General features: G+C 40.7%; 1 protein-coding gene across 2 annotated transcripts in view; it reads left to right on the forward strand.

The window, feature by feature from the left end:
* Positions 1 to 21,759, forward strand: part of jcada (junctional cadherin 5 associated a) — a 44,234-nt gene that overhangs the window by 15,146 nt on the left and 7,329 nt on the right. Inside the window, exons 1-2 of one of the 2 annotated variants that reach the window (XM_077509121.1) lie at positions 2,520 to 2,657; positions 18,631 to 19,170. In XM_077509121.1, the coding sequence (XP_077365247.1) occupies positions 18,788 to 19,170 (383 nt within the window). In that variant the 5' untranslated portion in view covers positions 2,520 to 2,657; positions 18,631 to 18,787. Of the gene's footprint in view, positions 1 to 2,519; positions 2,658 to 18,630; positions 19,171 to 21,759 lie in introns of those variants that run through there. The other variant, XM_077509122.1, reaches the window with a different exon arrangement.

Raw genomic sequence — 21,759 nt, forward strand, 5'->3', positions numbered from 1 at the left:
GATACGCCTACGCAAGTATCACGATATTTGTTGTTAATATACAGCCGCTATAATGGCTCCATTACTTATTGAGCAATTGCTTGGCAGGCCACTAGGGGGAACGCCTCATAAGAGTGGCGGGGAAATGTACGGAAGTCTTCAGGCAAAGAAGACTCATGAGCAATTTTAACGTAAAACATTTTATGTTTTGACTTTTTGAAGCACACAACTTCTGAGGAATATTAATATTGATTAAATTGGATTTAATATTAAGTATTTAAGTATTTATTTACTTTTGCAATGTTACACAAAAAATTGTGTGACAGTTTATAAAATGAACCAACTATGTGACTGAAAAAACATCAATTCATGTCTTGAGTAGTTCTATCGTAGATTATCGTGGATTTATGACCTAACCGATATATCGATAATAACGGTATCGTCATATCGTGAGATAATCGTTATCGTGAGCCTTGTATCACATACCGTATTGTATCGTGAGGTACCCAGACGTTCCCACCCCTAATATCAACAGTAATTTTTCACTGATTATCAAAATAAGACATTTGCAAACGGGGCGGCACGGTAGTCGAGTGGTTAGCACGTCCGCTTCCCAGTTCTGAGGTCTCCGGTTCGAGTCCAGGCTCGGACCTTCCTGGGTGGAGTTTGCATGTTCTCCCCGTGCCCGCGTGGGTCTTCTCCGGGTACTCCGGTCTCCTCCCACATTCCAAAGACATGCATGGCAGGTTAATTGGGTGCTCCAAATTGTCCCTAGGTGTGCTTGTGAGTGTGGATGGTTGTTCGTCTCTGTGTGCCCTGCGATTGGTTGGCAACCAGTCCAGGGTGTCCCCCGCCTACTGCCCAGAGCCAGCTGAGATAGGCGCCAGCAGCCCCCACGACCCTTGTGAGGAATAAGCGGTCAAGAAAATGGATGGATGGATGGATGGACATTTGCAAACATGTTTTTACTTGGGAAAACAACGACCAAACAGTAATAAGGGGGAAAATGTTTTTGTTATTCATTTTAATGCAAAATTAAAATGAATCCGATGAGTTGATAAATCAATTGAATAATCGATAAATTAATTATTTTTAAAAAGTATTCGATAGTAACAGCACTAATATATAATTTTGCCAACCATGCTTGTGAAGTGAAGAGGTGAGTTTTTCAGTGAATAACATATTGATTGTTTTGGCTTAATCTTCGTAAAACTACCGTTTTTCATCCAGATTGCATACTAGTGTGCATCTGCACCTTTCGATTGGCTACACCAAGTTTGACGGTCAAGGATGTGTGGAGGTTAATTATTCATTAACCGCTTTTGGTCTCCAAAGATCTCCCAGACGAGTTGTGAATCAATCTTTATACGACAATAGCTGGGAAAAGGTTAACAACGTCTAAACATTTGCAGCATGGATAAGATGAGGTGAAAACAGCTGAGTGTACAGTCATCGGCATGAACAGTTGAGCGCGGCTGCATCCGTCCGTCCATCCATCCATCCATCCATTCTTCCATCCATCCATCCATCCATTCTTCCATCCATCCATCCATCCATCCATCCATTCTTCCATCCATCCATCCATCCATCCATCCATCCATCCATCCATCCATTCTTCCATCCATCCATCCATCCATCCTTCCATCCATCCATCCATCCATCCTTCCATCCATCCATCCGTCCATCCATCATCCATCCATCCATTCTTCCATCCATCCATCCATCCATTCTTCCATCCTCCGTCCATCCATCCATCCATCCATCCATTCTTCCATCCATCCATCCATCCATCCTTCCATCCATCCATCCATCCATCCTTCCATCCATCCATCCGTCCATCCATCCATTCTTCCATCCATCCATCCATCCATCCATCCATTCTTCCATCCTCCGTCCATCCATCCATCCATCCATCCATCCTTCCATCCATCCATCCATCCATCCATCCATTCTTCCATCCTTCCGTCCATCCATCCATCCATCCATCCATCCTTCCATCCATCCTTCCATCCGTCCATTCTTCCATCCATCCGTCCATCCATCCATCCATCCATCCTTCCATCCATCCATTCTTCCATCCATCCATCCATCCATCCATTCTTCCATCCATCCGTCCGTCCGTCCATCCATCCATCCATCCTTCCATCCATCCATCCATCCTTCCATCCATCCATCCTTCCATCCATCCATTCTTCCATCCGTCCATCCATCCATCCATCCATCCATCCTTCCATCCATCCATTCTTCCATCCGTCCATCCATCCATCCATCCGTCCATCCATCCGTCCATCCATCCTTCCATCCATCCATCCATCCATCCATCCATCCATCCATCCTTCCATCCATCCATTCTTCCATCCATCCATCCATCCTTCCATCCATCCATCCATCCGTCCATCCATCCGTCCATCCATCCTTCCATCCATCCATCCATCCATCCATCCATCCTTCCATCCATCCATTCTTCCATCCATCCATCCATCCATCCATCCATCCAGCTGCCTGCCCACTGGAGCGGAGGCGGGATGCTCCCTCGGTGCTGTGCTCGGTTCGTCATGAGGGGGCTGTTCCTTCCCTTCCCTCCGCACATCCGAGCTCGCTCATTCCGTCCGGAGCAGCGGCAGGGATGAGAGCTTGGCACCGAGGCGCCTCCAGCGCGGCGACGACACGCTCCTCAGGTAAACACACACACACACCCCCACACACACACACAAAAAAAGTGCAGCCTTTCCTTTTCGTTGCGTTACATCATTTTTTGTTGTTGTTTTGTGCGTGCTGGTTAGAGACGAGAGCCGTCGGAGGCTGAGTCGCATCTCCGCGCGCCGGAACAACATTTCCAGCGGTCCGTTTCAACTTCCAATCCAGCCGCGTCTTCGCTCTCATGACCGGCTTCGTCTGCATCTCGGAGGGTGGTGGGTGGGGGGGCGTTCGGTTCAGTTTTTTTGGGTCACTTTTCGGACTCGATATAACGAGGCGAATGTGGAAAAGCACAGCATTTCTAACTTAGTGACGGGTTGTATTCATTTTTTATTTATTTATTTTTTTAAGAGGACGCGCTCTTTTCCTATCAGCTGAAGGTTAAAGATTGCTGATGGAGCTAGCCAGGCTAACGTTAGCTCATCTGTTCCGTGGAGGAGAGGCCAAAATTAGGCAATTTTCACTGTCCTAGCATAATCCATAATGACGGTATTTGACGAAATTAATGTCACGCGGCACTAATCCAATTTCAGCCTTGCGCATCCCCAAATATTGTTTCTGAGCCTGTAGAAGTTGGACAATTGCGTAAGTGATATTTCATCCACATTGGGTGGGCGACATGAGAGTGAAATCAACTGAGGCATCAGTCACGTGTATCCCGAATTGAACCAAGGACACCACCGATTAGTTTAACGTCTACATTCTACGTCACGCTTTCCACGCATTCCAAGCAGACATCAGTGAAAGTCAAAATAGCCCGACGTTGAAGGGAGCCTGGCGTATGCGCGTTTCAGCTGGGCGAGTGTTTTTAGTAGCAACCTGAGAAGGTGCCTGTCAGTCCATTTCATAACATAACAGTCACAACAACACAGACTCGTGCATGTGCGGCTCCAGAAGCCGACAAATGCATGAAATGGAGCTTGGCTGATGACAAATGGTCGCTTTGAACCGCTTTGCATGTTGTCACTTGGTCTCACCTGCAAGCATGCTGGCATTGATGACCTTCCTTCTCATGCAGCCTATTTAAATCAAAATGGAATTTATGTTTGGTTTCATTTCATAGCCAATTCATGTCTTTACCTAACGTTAAATCATGGTACTGTGTTTGCATGTACTGAATGGTTTCAATTTGCACATATACTGTAAATTGTCTGTGACGTCTACAGACCATATTGTTAGTCAAATATATTTATTTTAAGTGCAAGTCTGTGTACAGAGTAACTACATGCGAGTGGTTCTTAACCTTGTTGGAACTCCACCAGTTTCCTATACGCATTCACTGAATCCTTATTTATTTAACAAGCCCCTCCCCCAATTCCATATATAAGTATAGATTGAACTGGTGAACAAAATGAGAAGTGAGAGTAGCCTTTCGTAATAAATTCCGTACAGTACATTTTTCTATAAACAGAGTCTGTTTAAAAAAAAAAAAAAAAAAAAAAAAAAGTCAATCAAGGGTTGAGGTAACCCACAACTTCAGGTTGGGAGAGAGCCAATTCACTGCCTGAACTATGTCGCTTCTACTGTGTGTTAGAATATTGCTCGTGTCAGCTGGAATCTTCGTACCTGAGTTTTTGGTCTCCGTTTGGATATTGGCAAACATTAGGAGTGGCATAGCTCAGGTGATAGAGTGGCAGCCTCCCAAGCTGAAGGTTATGAGTTTGTTCCTCAACCCTTGTGCCACTTTTAGTAAAATGTACTCAAAATTTTCCTTCTAAAATGTACTTAGAATTTCTGAGTGAAAAAAACTTTACTAGATTCTGTCATACACAGTAGGGATGTAACAATGTCCAAACATCACGATACGATATTATCACAATATGAAGTTCACGATACGATAATTATCACAATATTGTAGGGCGGTTGGCGATATTTAAAAAAGATCACAATATTGTAAAAATAAAAAAAATAAAAAATAAAAATCATACTAAAAAAAGCACAATATTGTGCTTTTGTACATAACAGCAATGCATATAAACCACCTAAAATCTCTAATAACAATATTGAGGCACTTACTTGCTAATGCAAGCACACATTGATCGCTTCACGAGCAAATTAGGTTCCCCTTCATCTGACAATTAGCATAGATTTTAAACATAGAAGGCCAAAACATCCTTAATGAAAATGATATTGCACTAATAAACTAGCCACTAGAGGGTGCTCGAACTGCACAAATGGAATTCAACCTGACTTTTTTTTTTTAACAGCTGTGTTCCTTTTAAATATTGTGAACATGACGGCGACGATATTTTGGCAGTTTTAATATCACGATATCACAATATTACCCTTATCGTTACATCCCTAATACACAGTAAAAATATTTTTGAGTAAAATTTACTCTGAATATAGTCAAGTGTAAACTTTACTCTGTTTATAGTGGGACTAAATATACTTTTTTTTTTTTTTTTTTGGGAGTAAAGTTTACTCCAAAAAATAAAAAATAAATTACTGCGAAACAGGTTAAGAACCACTGCTCGATACTGTATCTAAAGTGTAGTCAGTTACATCGTTGCAAATGTAACTCCTCTCTCGGGTTAGTCATCCATGGCCTCAGGTCTGATTATTTCCAGTGGTGTTGTTTATATAGTATTTATGGTATTGCCCTCGAGCAATGTCTGTTGGTTTTTGACCTTTCATAGCTCAGTGAGTGCGCATTAAAAGCTAGTTAGTAAATGTCAGCAAATGTTCCAAGACTAGCTAAAAGGGAGAAAGAAATCACAATGGTTCTGGAAGGCACATGTGTTGGTCTTTCACACATCCCTGATATTGGTCTGGCGTGTGAAGGGCCCTGCTGGAAGTCCTCAGGGGGTGAGGTATGGTGAGTTTGGGGAGGGGGATTATTAAAGAAGGAAGCAGCTCATTAATTCCTTCCAGCAGCGGAGGAAAGGTTTGCTCAGCGTATTTGGAGGGGCCCTTCACAGCTTCAAAATGAGGCGAACTTTTATGAGTGGGCCAAAACCAAGCCAGTGATAAGTGTTTTTTTTTTTTTTTTTAACGTTAGTATCCCTGAACTTCCCCTTCTCTCGGATTATTACTTTTCCTTGGTTCATCGAGCATGTTCTGACAAACTATCCAGCTCACTTTGTTCGTCTTCAGCATTATTTCAAGGTCAAGTGCACCAAGAATATGAGTCTGGCCATTGGCTGGCTGAAATCGTAGCCATTCTGAAAGTCATCGGATGTTTGCCTAGCTACAGGGATCCCCTCGGAGCTCCTGCCTGATGTCACGTGTGATGTCAGAGCAGCGGTGACGCAGGCAGGACGAGGCGCATGCATGTCGCCGAGCAGAAACATGTGAACGCGACTGACATCTGCCAGCGCGCCTCTTGAGAGGGAGACGCGAGAGCTGCGGCATGAAATGCGAAACGTTTGTTGTGTATATCGTTCCATTGTGATTGGATGCCGGCCATGTGTTTGGGCCATCTGCCTGCTCCGCGCTTCCTTTAGCGTCAATTAATTCCAATGTGGCAATCAAGCTCTGGTGAGATAAACCTCGCAAATGTATTTGTTTTCGCTTGTTTACATCGCAGTTTTCCACAGCCGTGCCTCATGAGTGCGTGAGAATCCTTTCATCCCACCTGTTATCTGGTTCACATTGAAATGTATGCACCGAGCTACTAATGCAGTGCTGTCGAAGTAACATGCAGTCGAATCTCAAAAATGGGGACACCTTTTAACTCTTTGCCCGCCAAAGACGTTTAATAACGTCGTTTAGTAAAATCAAGGTGTATGCCGCCATAAACATTAAGTAACGTCAACTACTATTTTTTATATATATATATATATATATATATATATATATATATATATATATATCCACCCTATGTTCTGCCATTGGCCAGTTCATGGCAAGTAAGTTGTTTTAAACTAAAAAGGAAACATTTTCACTACATAGGTTTAAAAAACAAAACAAAACTGAGTCTGACCTATAAAACAATTTGGATAGCATTTGGTGTGGATAAAGTGCTAAGTAAGTACAGACACTTAGTATTTATTTATCATTATAATCAAATTGGAGTTTTCATTATTTTGGACCAGGGGTGTCCAAACTACGGCCCGGGGGCCATTTGCGGCCCGCCATACATTTTTTGGCGGCCCGCGGCAAATACTAAAAAAAAATTTTCAAGCCTGTTTAAAAAAAAAAGAGGGTGGATTAAACATTTCTAGCTAGGTAAAGACACAAATTTGCAGCTAATAATTCAGTTCCAGAAATAAAAATAATTTCATCCACTTGTTTCTTGGTGTCAACGTCGAATTTGTGAAAACATCACGTTAATTATAGGTTAATTAATGAAAAAAATGTGAAAACATCAAATTACTGGTTGTTAAGTGTGGTCAGTTGACGACCGATTGTTCTTTTGGTTCAGAATGTCAAGTTAGGATCAGCTGCTGCTCAGTGGAGAGTCATATCTATTATAGTGGCACACAGGGGTCACTATTAGCAGTTTTCATTAAGTAACTGTACATTATATCAACAATTTATAATTGCTTCATTGATTTTTACCATGTTTAACTCATTCACTGCCATTGACGGAAAAAGACGTCAAATGATGCATTTTTTGCTGGTCTGGCAATGAATGTGTTAATAAATAACTAAAAAAAAAAAAATCTAAGTGGCCCTTGCAGCTTTCTATTTTTCTGTATGTGGCCCTCAGAGGAAAAAGTTTGGACACGACTGTTTTGGACTATGACGTGTTTTTCGTCCAAAGCACAATTAGGAACCCATTCGAATGGATTTGTGATTTATTGGTTAAATGGGAAACGAGTACATAGTACATGTAGTGACCATAGAACCGCGCCACCTCCACTTCTTTGTTGATGACAGCCACAGTGCCACTTTGACGAGAAATATGCACAGACACACACAAGCATTTCCTTGTCCTATAATTCAAAATAAAAAAAACAAACAAACAGTTCAACAAGAAATAATTCAAAGTTTAAAAAAAAAAAACATTAGTACTCATCCCGCTCGGTCATGCATGGGCAAGTGTGTTCGTGTTATGATGACTAATGTGATCGCTCCCCCCGGCCAGTTGTTAATGATAACAGTCACTTGCACAATAGAAATAAATGTAATGTAGCGTTGTATAATGAATGAATGTTTAAAGAGGCAGGCCGGCAGGGGACGGAAGAAGGAGGGGGGGATCGCACCGCCTTATTGCCATGTAGCGGTATCATACAAGGAATGGACACAATAATCGATTTAACATTTAATTGCTTGTCAGGAATTTTGTTGATTTCATTGAGTTGTTGATTAACTCTTTTACTGCCACACGTTATCCAAAAAAACCAACCCCGACAGTGCCAGCCGATTTTGAGCATTTTAACTAATATTGTGTACTTTTACTACATAACATTGGTGGGTACCACATGAAAGATCGCATTCCATTCTTTCTTTAGGAAAAAAAAGCATGTTTCTAACTTGTTCCGTTCTTTAGTAATCACCATTTGAAAATATGTAATTTGAGAAAACAAGCTTTTTGTGAAAAGATACATTTTCTCCACAACAGTGACTTTTGACACTATTTATTTTGTGTGTGGTGACACTGTGAATTAAATTAAATGTAACAATGTAACAAAGGCTTTGATTATTCACGTCATCCTTGAAAATGTTCTATTTCGTAAGATTCCGTCATGTTTCATTGTAATTTCATACACCTTGAGCCCATTGAAATGAGATACAATGCTGCCATCTGCTGGCCATAGTTAGTGAGTGTTTTTGATTCCACAATCCATTGACCAGGCAGCACTGCACTTAGCACTTCTCATTGATTTAAAAAAAAAAAAAAGTATTTGACGTCATTTAACGTTTATGGCGGCATACATCGTGATTTTAGCCATCGTTATTAAATGTTTTTGGTGGTCTAAGAGTTAATCATGATCTTGAAGCAATTTTGAAGAAAAATGGGTGCACTACTTAGCTGCAACCAGCAGGGGCACTGCAGATTCAGAGAGAGAGAGAGAGAGAGAGACTCAATACCAAAAAAATAAAAAATAACATCATTATATGCAATTTAAAATTTCCACTTTAAAAGTTCAGTACATAATTTTGAGAGGAAAAAAAAATTGTATCACGCAATAAAAACATACTGTACTGAACTACGGCCCAAAAACAGAGTTGTCAATAAAGTCTACCAGTGTTCCGTACTGGACTGTGTTCGACCTTTAACGTTTCGCTTTGTCTTTTTGCATTAACTTTATCAAGCAAGGTTATTTGTTGTTCACCTCACATTCTGTATTACTGGGCAAGAGCCACGCAGCGTCCGCTTCTGATTAGCAAAAGGCCATAGCATGCTAGGCCTTTGATCAGCCTGCTTCTGGCTGCTAAACATGCCACTGTCATCTCCAGCAAGCCCCGGACCTTGACAGACACTAATTAGGACACGGCATGGATTGGGAATAGCTAAGTGCAGGTGAAGCCTACTGTGGAGCAGAACAGTGTGTCCGTGGATTAGCGTGCCTAATGACCTTGCCTTTATCCCCCCCCCCCATCCCTCTCTCATTTTAAAATGCTGGCTGAAGTGCAAATGCTCAGCTTTTTACATGTGAGTGCATTCAGCTGAAAATCTCCTGTCGTCCAATGGCTGATGACGAGGTCGGCAATGTAAAATTAGTTCATTGATATGTTCGAAGTTGTCGCGCAGCTTTGCGCTCTGCTGTTGTCATACATTAAGCTAGGAGGACAGTTATTTGGCTGGCTCAAGTGCAAAAATAATCAGGGCCAGGCCATAATGTTGTAACGTGTGATGTATTGGTGAAATTAAACCAATAAAATAGACTCCTGCCTTTAATTTTGCTGCCAGCTGAGTGCGACTGAAATCAGTTCTGAATTTTAGCAGCCCACGCATGAGCTAGCACAAAACAACTGTTGCCATGGGACATGATTAACAAAATAATTGAAGTGTATGTCTTTTGGCCAACCTTTCTACATGAGCTAATTGACTTACAATGCGCAGGGCAACGAAGGCCAACATGCAAGAAAAATCACATTGGGCTTTGTTATGTAGTGTTGTTGCTATTGCGTATCATCGTGTGAATTAGAGAGTTAGGCGGCCATTCACACTACTGTATTTCATTCTAACCTTTAGCTGCACATAGCTTGCTGTTTCTCAATGGATTTAACTTCAATCCTAGAACAAAATGTGCTTCGGGACTGCTGAGCTTTCCTATTTAGCAAAGCAAACACGCAATGAACTGTTCGACATTTTGTGAAAGTAGACCACAGACAAGAAAAAGTACTGAAGCCGTAAGTGATGACGTGGAATTGGAAGAAGATCATAGCATTTACCAAAGGCATTTTTCCACCTTCTGTTCAGAAACAAACGCGTATCAGATTTGCGTTTCCAGCACGTGTAGGCGTGGCGTATCATTTTCCAGCAAGTGGTAATGTCCCGTTAAATTGCACAAGTCTGGTGTCCTGTTGCCTGATAGATTTTCCAGATAATTATTAAAGATATTTGAACTTTTTGTAACCCACTCGCACATCTTTGTGCTCTCTTTGTAATGCCTGAAGATGCCACAAAATAGCACCAACTTCCTGTCTCGTATAAAACTATAATTGACGTCAAGAAATTATGTTGAAGTGGTACAGTTCGACAGGGAGGAGCTAAGTTTAGTCTGGTTTGACCCCGATCCCCTGTGAATAGCAGGGCTATGTTGTTGTTTACTCCCTCGTCTGCATACCAAACCTTCTTCCTGTTTACATTTTTGAGAGATGCGGTTGGTTGTGGTGCATTTTGGTTTGCTTGTATTGTTTGACATTGGAAAACAAAACTGGGGAAGCGTTACCAAACACATCAGTCCTCGTGTTACTATGAAGTTTCGACTTTACGACGCCCGTGCCTCATCCGGAGCACCTTCTTTTTTGTTAACATTTCAAACAGTAGTCACACCATTTTAAAGTTATTCGAAGTTGTGTTGTTGTTACCAGGAGCAACGGGCGTCCGTGGAAGAGGTCAGCTCGCCACCATGCGCGCCACATTTCCGTGTTTAAGTTTACAATAAGCTTGTAATAAATGCGGAAACACTAAATATTGGTTCCCGCAACTTCCAGATGCCACAAATATATGTATTTTTAAAATTACTGTATGCTACATAGTAAATTTCGGCTTTAGCGGTGAAATACAACTTGCACGGAAATTCGGGCTACGTCGCCAGTGTAAGAACGGAACTCGTTCGTAACTCGAGGACTCTCTGTATACATTTTGACAAAAGTGAGCAAAAGCAATTTGTCCATCATTTGCCAGTGGCCAGCCCAGTCCATCAGTCGTCACTCCGTCATCGTTACGTTAATCGCTAAATTACAATCCGTCGCCGTTATTTTAGGTAAACAACTGTTTACAAGGTTATATCAGTCAGTGTCGTCAGTCTGCTAGCGAATCGGGAGTCCCTTACTGTTTCTGTTTGTTTTGTTGTGTTTCTATAAAGCGCTTTGTGACAGCTAAGGCTGTTTGAAAGCGCTTTATAAATAAAGATGACTTGACTTGACTTGACTTGACAGACTGACGGACCTTCTGTCAGTACCAATTGACCAATGGGATTTGTTTTTTTGTTGCCAGGCCTGAACTGCTCATTGGTGCATATTTAAAATGTTTTGTGAGGACTGCTAGCATGAGTCATCAATTCGTTGATTGTAGCATCTTCACGCAATGTCGGAAGGAACTGCAATTTCTAGCTAGCTGATTTTGTAGATTTATTTAAGAGAGCGGTTTTCGTTAATGCAGCAGGTTAAATCATAGATGTGTGACCCCTGACCCAATTAGGTTTCTGTAATGGATGATGGGTACTTGGCTACTTGCTAGCTATGTCAACGCTGCTGTTAATGTGCACCTGAAGTGGAGGTCAACATTTGTAAAATAAAGCCTAAATAAAGTTTGCCTGTTTGTGTGTTTCACCCTGCCTGTGTCAAAAACATGCCTCTGACATGTTTTCACTGGACAAACAGAAGCCTGCAGAGAGACTGATTGGAAACATTTGGGACACAGTTGGTGCCTCTCCACTCCATTCCCTCAGTGGCGCACTTCCTCAGGAAGAGAAGGGCCCTTCAAATGAACACGCTGTTGTCACATAGATAAACAATCGGCAGATCTTTGCTGTTTGTTGAATGCGATGGGCTGTCCTCCACAAGAAGGGTCTGTGTGTACACAGTCCAAACAGATGCAGAACCAGAGAACAGCCAAGTACACACCCAGCTCGGCACTCTCTTCTTAGATCCGAGGAGACTGGGAACAATGTGGAGAGGTGCGGCTCTTGTGGAATATTTTTAGTAAACAGGGTGATTGTCTTTTCGGTTCCGTGTATTGGACTTCCTTGGATGTTCTATATTGTTTTACGTTTGGGTGTTTTCTGCCGTTTAATCACATCTGTGTCTCCTTCGGGCAACATAAATCACTTTTTCTCAATTTGTTTTGACCATGGAGCAGACAGTTTGCTATGTTTGTACACAATCATAACTAGCACAAATAGATGCTAATTTGGAGATTTGTTCGAATGGGCGTGGCAAATTAAAAATCTAATTCTGATTTGTGGACTGGGATCACATGGTGTGCCGTCACCAGAACCTGTTTTATTTATCTGGTAACGGCAAGTCCACTTTCTATGACAGTTAAACTTGTTAGTTCGAATGGCAACAGCCCAACAAGTTGCCAAGCCTGCGCAACGCATTTGGAAATACTACGCAATCGTTTCGAAAAAGGAAGCAGATCACGTACGTTTGACCCAATGCGCGTCAAATCTGCTGAAGAATTCAAATTCAATGCATCATTATGAACTTATTGAAGCTAAACACTCAGCTTGCTCTATAGCTAATATATCTATGCTTTCTTCAGCTAGCATGCAGGCTAACCCATGTAGCAGTCAGGATGTTTGCAGAGAGGACTATTTCCTACTAGGGGTGTGAATTGCCTAGTGCCTAGGTCACAATTTCGATTCAATACCGATTAATCCCGATACGAATTTGTAAATTGATTGTTGCGATTTTTCTTTTTACTCAAATTTAGAAAATACTATTCAGTAAACTTGTGCATGTACACTGTAAGATTTGTATTAAAAGGTATTATTTATTTATCTGAAACTTCAGTCTTATAACTGTGAGCCACTGTATCTGTTTCATGTGTGGACAGCATTGAAATAAAATATTAAGGCTTAATTCTCCATTAATATAACATTCTTCCATCCTTACGGTGTGAATCCTAACCCTAAGTAAGACGTTTTGTTGAATATTTTTCCATCAAAAATGGATGTTTAAAAATCGATTCGGCTGCCTATTGAATCGATTCGAGAATTGTGAGCTGTAGTATCGCGATATGTTGCCGAATCGATTTTTTTTTAACACCCCTATTTCCTACTATTTCAAAACACCAGTGTACAATAATCGACCCAGATTCTACCGTTGGCCATAACGTAACATGAGATCCTACTTTAGTAAACCATTTGAAACTTACACCGTACAGTGTCTATAAAGCACTATTAGTCTTCTCCATTGAATATTTAGGTCAAATTTCATTAATATTTGGGTAAATACGTGTTTCTTTCCTCAACAATACGTATTTTCAGGATTTTAGGAGCAAGTCCAACCCCTACCTGTGACATGGACAATTTAACAACCGCACCATTGAGTATTTTGTGCCACCCTTTGCTCTCCCTCATCTTAGTTTGTCCATAAATACAGTAAAGGAGGTGACACCAAACTGTCAACCTGCAAGCCGTCATGCTCCTGCAGCCAGTCATGTGTGCACCGTCATTTCCTAGCCAAAATGTTTGTATTTGTTTTGAATAAACCAACCCTGGCCTTCATGTCCGTTCATCTGACCTCAAAAGCGTACACGTTGCATCTTTGACTGCGTAGCGAGTACAAATGAAGCGGCTGATGAGAAGAGAACACGTGGGGGTGGCGCGAGGGTCGTCGGTGGGGAAATGCCAGCCCTCATGCGGTTCTGTTTATTTTTAGCTCGCTTAGCAAGTGTACGTTATCCATATCAACTATTTCATTAATTTCCACTTTTCTGAGAGCGTGCCTTCAACAAAAATACAGCAGATCTGCACTTTTTTTTTTTCTTTCCAGTTTCCGTATTCAAACAACCACAATGCCTTCCATTTTCCACACAAGAGCGCATTGTCACGGAACACAATGTTTTTGTGTAGCGGGGGGGGATGAACGCCGACCATTGTTGCTCAGCGTTCCTTCAATCCAAGGTTTTATTTGACATAAAATGAGTAATTCCATTGCGTAACAGCATTAGCAGTATTTAAATGCAGCTTGTCATGGGAAAGGAACAGTAAGGGCGGGGACTGTTGGCAGATGATTTTACGGGAGGAAATCCTCACTTTAACTGATGATGGAGATAATCCTCATTTACTGGTGTCACCGGGAGCAATTGCCTGAGATTAGGGATTAAGTTGGATCAGACAGCATATGGGTGTTCACTTAAAACAGGTTTATATGCAAATTGAATATTATCATAAGGTAAGGTGGATTATCATATTAATGAGCTTGGCCCTTGACCTACATTTAGTTACGGAGAAAAGAACACTGATAGTTTGATAAATTCTTCAGTGGAACCCCGCTCATGGTCTGGGTCAAGTGGTTTTGGTTGGGATTTTCTTGTCAGGTTTTGGGTTTTGTTGTCTTTCATGGATCTTGATGATTTTGAAGTGTATCGAAAAAAGGAATATTTTGGCGTTCTTGTCATGCTAACGATCCACACCCTTGTCTTCAACCAATTAGTTCCCTCAGCCACATGTGTCTTGTCCAGGTGTCCCTTGTTGTGTAATTAGTTGGCGTGTGTTGTCTCCTGTTTTTCTTTGAGTCTTTGTTGGCCCTCCCACATTTTGCCATTTGATTTTGTTTGGATTTAGGACTTTTTTTTGTTTTTGTTACTTCCTGTCGGCACCTTGTGTACCACCTAGTATTACTAAACGGGACATAGACAGCAGACCAGACTCAATTGGAGGTACCGAGGGCTAAGCGTAGGCTTAGAGGAGATCGACCCTTCGCTGTTGCTGGTCCCGCCCTTTAGAACGACCTTCCACTAAATATTAGGCCGTCCCCCTCGTTATCTTCTTTTTAAAACACATCTGTATTCTTTGGCTTTTGGCACACCATGAGACTAGTTCTTGGTGTTTTGTGGTGTGTTTGATGTTTAGTCTACTTATTTATGTATTTATTTATCTCTTTATTCACTACTTATTATTTATTTACTGAAGTAAAATGTATTTACTTGGAAAAAAAACATGAATTCGCACTTCAAAATCTTTGCTTTGTTTTTGTTTACTGCAAAACTGATGTTTGTTTATGTACAGCGCTTTGTATACAGCAATGCCTGTTCTTAAAGCGCTTTATAAATAAAGTTGAGTTGAGTAATTAATATATATATATATTTTTTTTTTAACTTTACCTCGGCCTCTCTACTTCCTTGCTCTTGAGAGAGTCCACAATCACACCTACCTGAAAATATCAGAAGCCCCAGAATTGAACCTTGTGGAACACCATACGTTTCATTGCACATTCATATTGCACATATTCATCTGATCACTTTCTGTATTTTTTGTCACCATAGTATGAAGGGATTAAAATAATAAAGAAATCACTGCGTCGACTGCTAAATGCAGCACAGATAGGCCAAGCAATATAGCGTGATCACCTGCAGCTAATGATGGCCAAGCGGGGTGTATCATCACGAATCAAATGAGTCGGCTGCGTGAGCCCCCGGGGTCCGATCCAACCCATGATAAGAGCCACTGTTTAGATGTTTTTAAGACCTGTATCTAATCAGAAAAGGGAACAGAAATATTCATGCACAGCCTTAAGTTTTATGAATGTGTGCATACATAGCACTGTTAACAATCCTAGTCTCGGTGTATTTAAAACCTCAAGCGATAGCCTGATTTTCATAAACAGCCATAAATGGAGCTTGACATGCTTTAATTAGCTTGTTTACATATTAAATTTGCTCTTAGTATTCTTTTAGTCTTAACATTGAAAATGAAGGACAGCGTTTGAGCGAGTGTTGCATGATATTGAACTCATGTGTTAACAAAATGACACATGCAGATATTATCTGATTTGTAAGTCATTTTTACTGTTTCGTCTGTGAATCGTGATCGTCAAACAGACAAGGGGTTGGGCCAAGCAAAACAAGCCAAAAAAAACAACAACATTTGTGTCATTGTTTTGACATTGCTCACCACCGAATAGCCAACAATCTTCCAGCTCGTCTCCCCTTGAGGAGATTACGCAAATGGAAGAAGTGAAACTTAACTAAAGTATTAACTGGGTAAGAGCCAAGAGTCAATCCGCCAAAGCTAACAGGTTTAAGGTTTTAAATGGGGAAAAAAATAATCTTATTAAGAAGCCATACATACAAAGAGCGGCATTTCACGGTCTTGGATCCTGTTAATCACTTCCTAGTAGGCTCTGCTGAAGTTCAGGTACAAGGAGCGGAAGGAGCAAGGACATACAGCGAGGGGGAGTGATGCTGCCCCCTGAGTCAAGGCTCTTTTATTGTAAATCCTTGTTTTTCATCTCGTTGGCGCTATCGCGGCAAAACAAACGCTAAACTGCAAAACAAATGTCAATCTGTTGCAGATTAATCCATTTTTGACTTGGCGGGGTCGGCCATCTGTTTGTCAAAGTGAAAACGAGTCATTTGGCCCTGCCGTTCGACGGCGATCAAAGTGCTTTTAAACTGTATGAACACTCTCATGCTGCTGTTGATGAATGCCATTTTTTTTTTTTTTTTTTTTAATGGAAAATCCACATTGTTGGTAGTCTACTCCACTGGAGCGTATCAATGGGCTGCAGCTTCTGTCCTCTTGACAAGGCAGCAAGTATGACCTCATTAAGCATCCTGGGTATTATCAATTAGACTCTTCATGGGGCCTTGACACACATAAATAGTCACTGATTATGGGCAGAAATTAGATTTGTGCATAAATTATATTTTTAAATCTATAATATCGTTCTTACTGCTCTGCTTGTTTTTAATCATGCTTAAAGGGGAAGTCAAGTCAAAAATGTTTTTTTACAGTACGTTCTATGCACCTGCACTAGTCTAAACATGGTATTCCAATTAACTCATTTGCTCCCAATAACGTGTAAATACGTTTTTTTTTTAATGTTCTAAGTATCCCAAAGATGTATTTATACGTTATTTTGTTTTTTGTTTTTTATGCTAGAGCATACAGGAGGCTATGATGCAGCCTCTCAACTGCAAAGAACGGTTGCAGAAATGGTAGTTATTACACAAACGGCCAGCAGGTGGCAGCAGAGCAAAGGAGATCAACCAGGGCCATCTAGAAAAAAAGCTAAATTACTTACAATTTTAAATGGATTTGTGAAAATTGATGAAACTTAGCTGTCTTCTAATGCTAATTGCTGCAAAACGGAAACAGATAGAAACATACTTTTTCTTCCTGATGAAAGAAGAGGTTTTAATCTTTCTTTTGATAGGTTCCATGCTTGTGTAGCAATAGAACATAATATTCTGTGAGCCTTGCAAAATCAGTCAAAATCCAGTAAAACAGTCGGGAGCGAACAGGATTGCTTCTGTGAAAATGGCTGGGAGTGAATGAGTTAATATTGTTGGTGGAATAGCCGCAAAAACCACCCATTTTTATCCATTACAGACAGCGTCCATTTTGCCTATCGACTGAAAATGACCTCACAGTTGTTCAAGTAACAACAAATCACGACTTAACTGTTTTCTGAAGCTGAGCTGGGATTGGTTGTTACCTGAGTAATTGTGATGTCATTTTCAGTTGATAGCAAGTGACAAAATGGCCACCCCTGGATGGATAAAAATGGGTGGATTTTGCTGCGTAATTCATATTATATTACAGTGCCTGCGGGCTCAGTTAACGACCAATCACGGCTCACCTGTTTTCTGGGTTTGATCATGTGACGTTTGCTACCTGATTCCTCAGGCACTGTGATGTCATTTACAATATTTTGGCGTCAATGGTTAATCCTGAACACGTCTACATCCCGAATTATAAGGGGTGTGCACACTTGTGCAACTATGTTATTTTGACTTCCCCTCCCTTCAGATTTTTTTTCTATTGAGTTGTACAGGTTTCATTTTTTGGGCTGCAAGTAACAATTATTTAAACTAGACTAAGTGCAATTTCTGGAGAAATTGCGTGGGAATGCTGAAAGCTGAATGCTAATAGCTGATTGCTAAGCTTTGAATGCATGTGGAATGCTTATGAAGTAGATTGTTCCACCGATATGTATGGAAATGGGCATGGAAAGTGATACTTTAGGTTGAAAATGAATGGGGAAAAGTTGATATTAAACATTTAATTGTGTAAATACTGTAAGTAATGTGGAATCAGACGATATATATTGTTTTTTGATCAATTTTAGGAAATTAACACGAACTAGCTGCGCAAATCCTATTGTCTCTCAAGACAGACAGGTGCCAAAGGAGGATCGGCTTGAAAAAAAGTACTAATCGAGCATCTATTTTTTAAAATCACCAAATAAGCAAGTGGGGTGGCAAGTATGACTTGATTCACTATGTTGCTCAGCGCTCACATTTGCATGGTATCATGGGAATTGCTGTGAAGTTCTCGCCAGCGTTGGAGTCCTCAGCTAATTTCTTTCTTTCGCATTTCAGTTCGGTGGCTGCATTTCCCGGTAATTTCTTGGGGAATTCCACTTTTTTTTTAGATTTAATATATGCTGCTTATCCTCTCAGATGGAGGAAATGCTTTTTGAGATGCAAAAGAGCGAGGATGTGGAGCAGATCCCTCATTTGTCGCGGTGATATACAGAAGCGCCGGTTTCATTTCGCATCCTGCGGTTTGCTGACGATGGGGTTCCTTTTGTTTACGTTTTCGTCCACCAGAGTTTTGTATGTAGACAATTTTGGCGCTGGTGTGAATCCAGTAGAGAAGGGAGGGAAAGACTGGATAAGATGTAAACTTGACATCTTCCTCTTTCTGTTCTACTCAGTGATGGCTGCACAGTTGTGCCGGTGATCCTGCCGCTGCGAGAAGCAGAGACGCCTTGACAACCGACCTACCTTTCTCCCCCCCCCCAAAAAAAAACGGCAAAACACAGAGAAAAGGGGGGGAAAAGAGGAAACACACCAGCATAATCAAATGCGAACATGTACAGCGTGGAGGACCTCCTCATTTCTCATGGATATAAGCTGCCCAAGCATACCGCGGCCTCCGCCACCCCGACCCCGACCCCTGCGTCCGCATCCCGCCAGGCGCCGTCCTCTTCGCCTCCATCTTACGGTAAACACCACGAGAGTTTGGCGAGCCGGCCCAGTAGCAGGACGGTGAACGGCTACGAACGAGGGTCGAGAGTGACTTACGGGAACAGCTGTGGAAGCAGACACCCTCAAGTGTACGTGGCCGGAACCGTCGGAACCGTCTGCCCCAACGACGTCGAACCCAGGGAAAGGAGCCAATCCAGGCAGGAGGGTGAAATCCAGGGCCAAATTGAAGCTCCGTCTTTTGGAGAGTCGCTGACCTCAGACAGCGGGTAAGATCAATTCTGTGTTGCGACGTCACCGCGATAATTTGCAGACTGGTTGTACCGTTTTGTAGGGATGTAACGCTTACTTGGTATTCGTATATAAGACGCAAGGGCCACATAATGTTATGAAGAGAAATTGTGTTTAGTCCTAAAAATTGTAAAAATAATTTATTTGTGCTTTTGTATATTTAGAAAAATGCTACACTATATAAACCAATTTATTTGTAATATGGCAGTCGGGTTATTATAGTTTTGGAATTTTTCATTTTAGTTTTTATTTTGTGTTGAGGTTTTTTTTTTAATTATTTAGTTAGTTTTAATTATTTTTCAGGGTGGTTCTGTTAGTTTTTTTTTATTAGTTTTAGTTCTTTAATAAATGCTTAGTTTTAGTTTAGTTAGTTTCAGTATTAGTTTTAGTTTTTTTTATGCGTATTACTCATGAGCAACATTGAAAAAACACCATGGGCGCGACGTCATTATTCCAGTTTATATTAAAATAAATCTACTAAAAGTCACATTTAAAATCATCCCTAAAGATTCATGCATTAAATTCATTACCAAAGACTAAAACAAAGGACATTTTTGCTATAATTATCCCAAATGACAATAATCCCAATATAATGGCAAGGTTACTGGCGATTAGCGTTGTAGGTGGCCAAAACATGCCTAATGAAAATTTAACTAATAAACTAACCACCGGAGGGTGCTGGAACTGCACAAATGAAAAACAAACTGACCTTTTTAACTGATATCGTAACATGACGACAATATTGTGGCAATTTTAATACTGCGATATTGCCAGTAGCATTACATACTACCATTTAGCAATGCTTTAATGCACCAGATCCATGGCATTGTTTTGTTTTCCCTTCCCCTTGTGTGTCCTTCATCCATTTAGCCTTTTTATACTTTTCACAACTCAATATTAGTGAATAAGAGGTGGTGAGACAATGTGTGCCAAAATCCTAATAGGCCTCATTGGACCTTAGAGTCATAATCAAAACAGCTCAGGGGCAAGTCTGTGTGCCCCATTTAAGCATGCCCCATGCCAAGTGTTACACACATAGATGTCGTTTTTGAAGAGACCTCTAAATATAGCAGACTGTTTTATACTAAAACTGCCAGAATTCCACCTTATTATAGATTACACAGCCCATCTACATAGGGTTTCATACATAATGTATATGACTATATTTAGCTCAGTCTGGTTTTATGCAGTTGAGGCGCTAGATTGTATAATAGGTCTTTTTTTTTTTTTTTTACAGAACAGTTTTGTTTGCCTATTTGCACTACTTAGTGTGCAGTAACTGAGACAAAGTCAATACAGCTGCTCTTATGCCCTATTGTGAGTAATAATTGGAATATTCATATTGTATGGTTCATTCTTTTTCTCTTTTACTCTGCTCATCCAAATCACTTTTTCCTGGCAGCTTCATTTTGGATAATAAATGTGCTTTCCTATTAGGCAAGTGACACAATTAGTCTAATAATTATAACTCACATTAAATATTATGCCCGCTTATTTTGCAGATTGGCCTTTTATGCGGCAGAAATATATGACCAGTGATGATTATAGAAAATGATGTCTAGTCTAGCCTTGGGGGCGTGGACATATATGTGCATTTTTTTTATGGTGTGGTCAGTCATTTTGAAAACAAATCAGACTCCATGGAGTTGCCACAGATGTAACAATTGATATTACTGTGAAATGTTGAAATATTTAATCAGTTATGAGGGAAAGCTCATTGAAAGTTATTTTTCATGGTCATCTGTCTCCATCTAGTGGACGGCGGATCCAGATTTTGTCATGAAAACATTTGTGTTTGCAATGTTTTTCCTTATTATCAGCAGTGCTCCTGGTCAAGGTTTTTTTTATTTGATATAGTACATTTAAAACAAAAATAAAAAAAACAACAATAAAATGCAAATGTCTAGTTCAGCTTGTGCGCCAGCATAAATAAATGAATATGTTTTTAAAAGTGACTTTAAACCCTCAATTGATGAGGCAGAGAATGTTCGGATGGAGTTCATTCCAAAGATTAGAATCCAGTGACCAACTCTAGTTTTCAGCTTTGAATGACAACAACAAGAATTGGTCACATGATCGCAGGGCTCTTACTGGGGCATACAAACACAACATTACAGGAGACAGACCATTGAGAGATTTAAATACAAACATAAAATGTTTTCATTGAATCCTAAAAGACAGAGAGCCAAGGAAGTAACTGCAGCTGAGGAGTAACGTGATTAAAATGCATTCTTCCTCTCAGGAGGCAAAAAGAACTGAAGAGAGAAATGAGATCTGTATCTTGCCATCAAAATAGTAAAAGGAAATTTGATATTTTTAAAAAAAATTGAGCCGAGTGGAAACATAAAGAAAACAAAGCTGGACCTAGTAGAGAGCCTTGGGGCACTCCACACGTGAGGTGGGCTTTGACTGACGAAAAAAAGGGCCGACGCTAACCAAAAAATGTCTTCCAGGAATTTAATCAGTGCTAATTTAATTGGATATTTTAGAAGAAAAAAAAATGAGCCGAGTGGAAACACAAGGAAAACAAAGCTGGGTCTAGTACAGAGCCTTGGGGCACTCCACAC

The sequence above is a fragment of the Festucalex cinctus genome, chromosome 20 (genome assembly GCF_051991245.1).
Source record: "Festucalex cinctus isolate MCC-2025b chromosome 20, RoL_Fcin_1.0, whole genome shotgun sequence".
NCBI classification, from domain to species: Eukaryota; Metazoa; Chordata; class Actinopteri; order Syngnathiformes; family Syngnathidae; genus Festucalex; species Festucalex cinctus.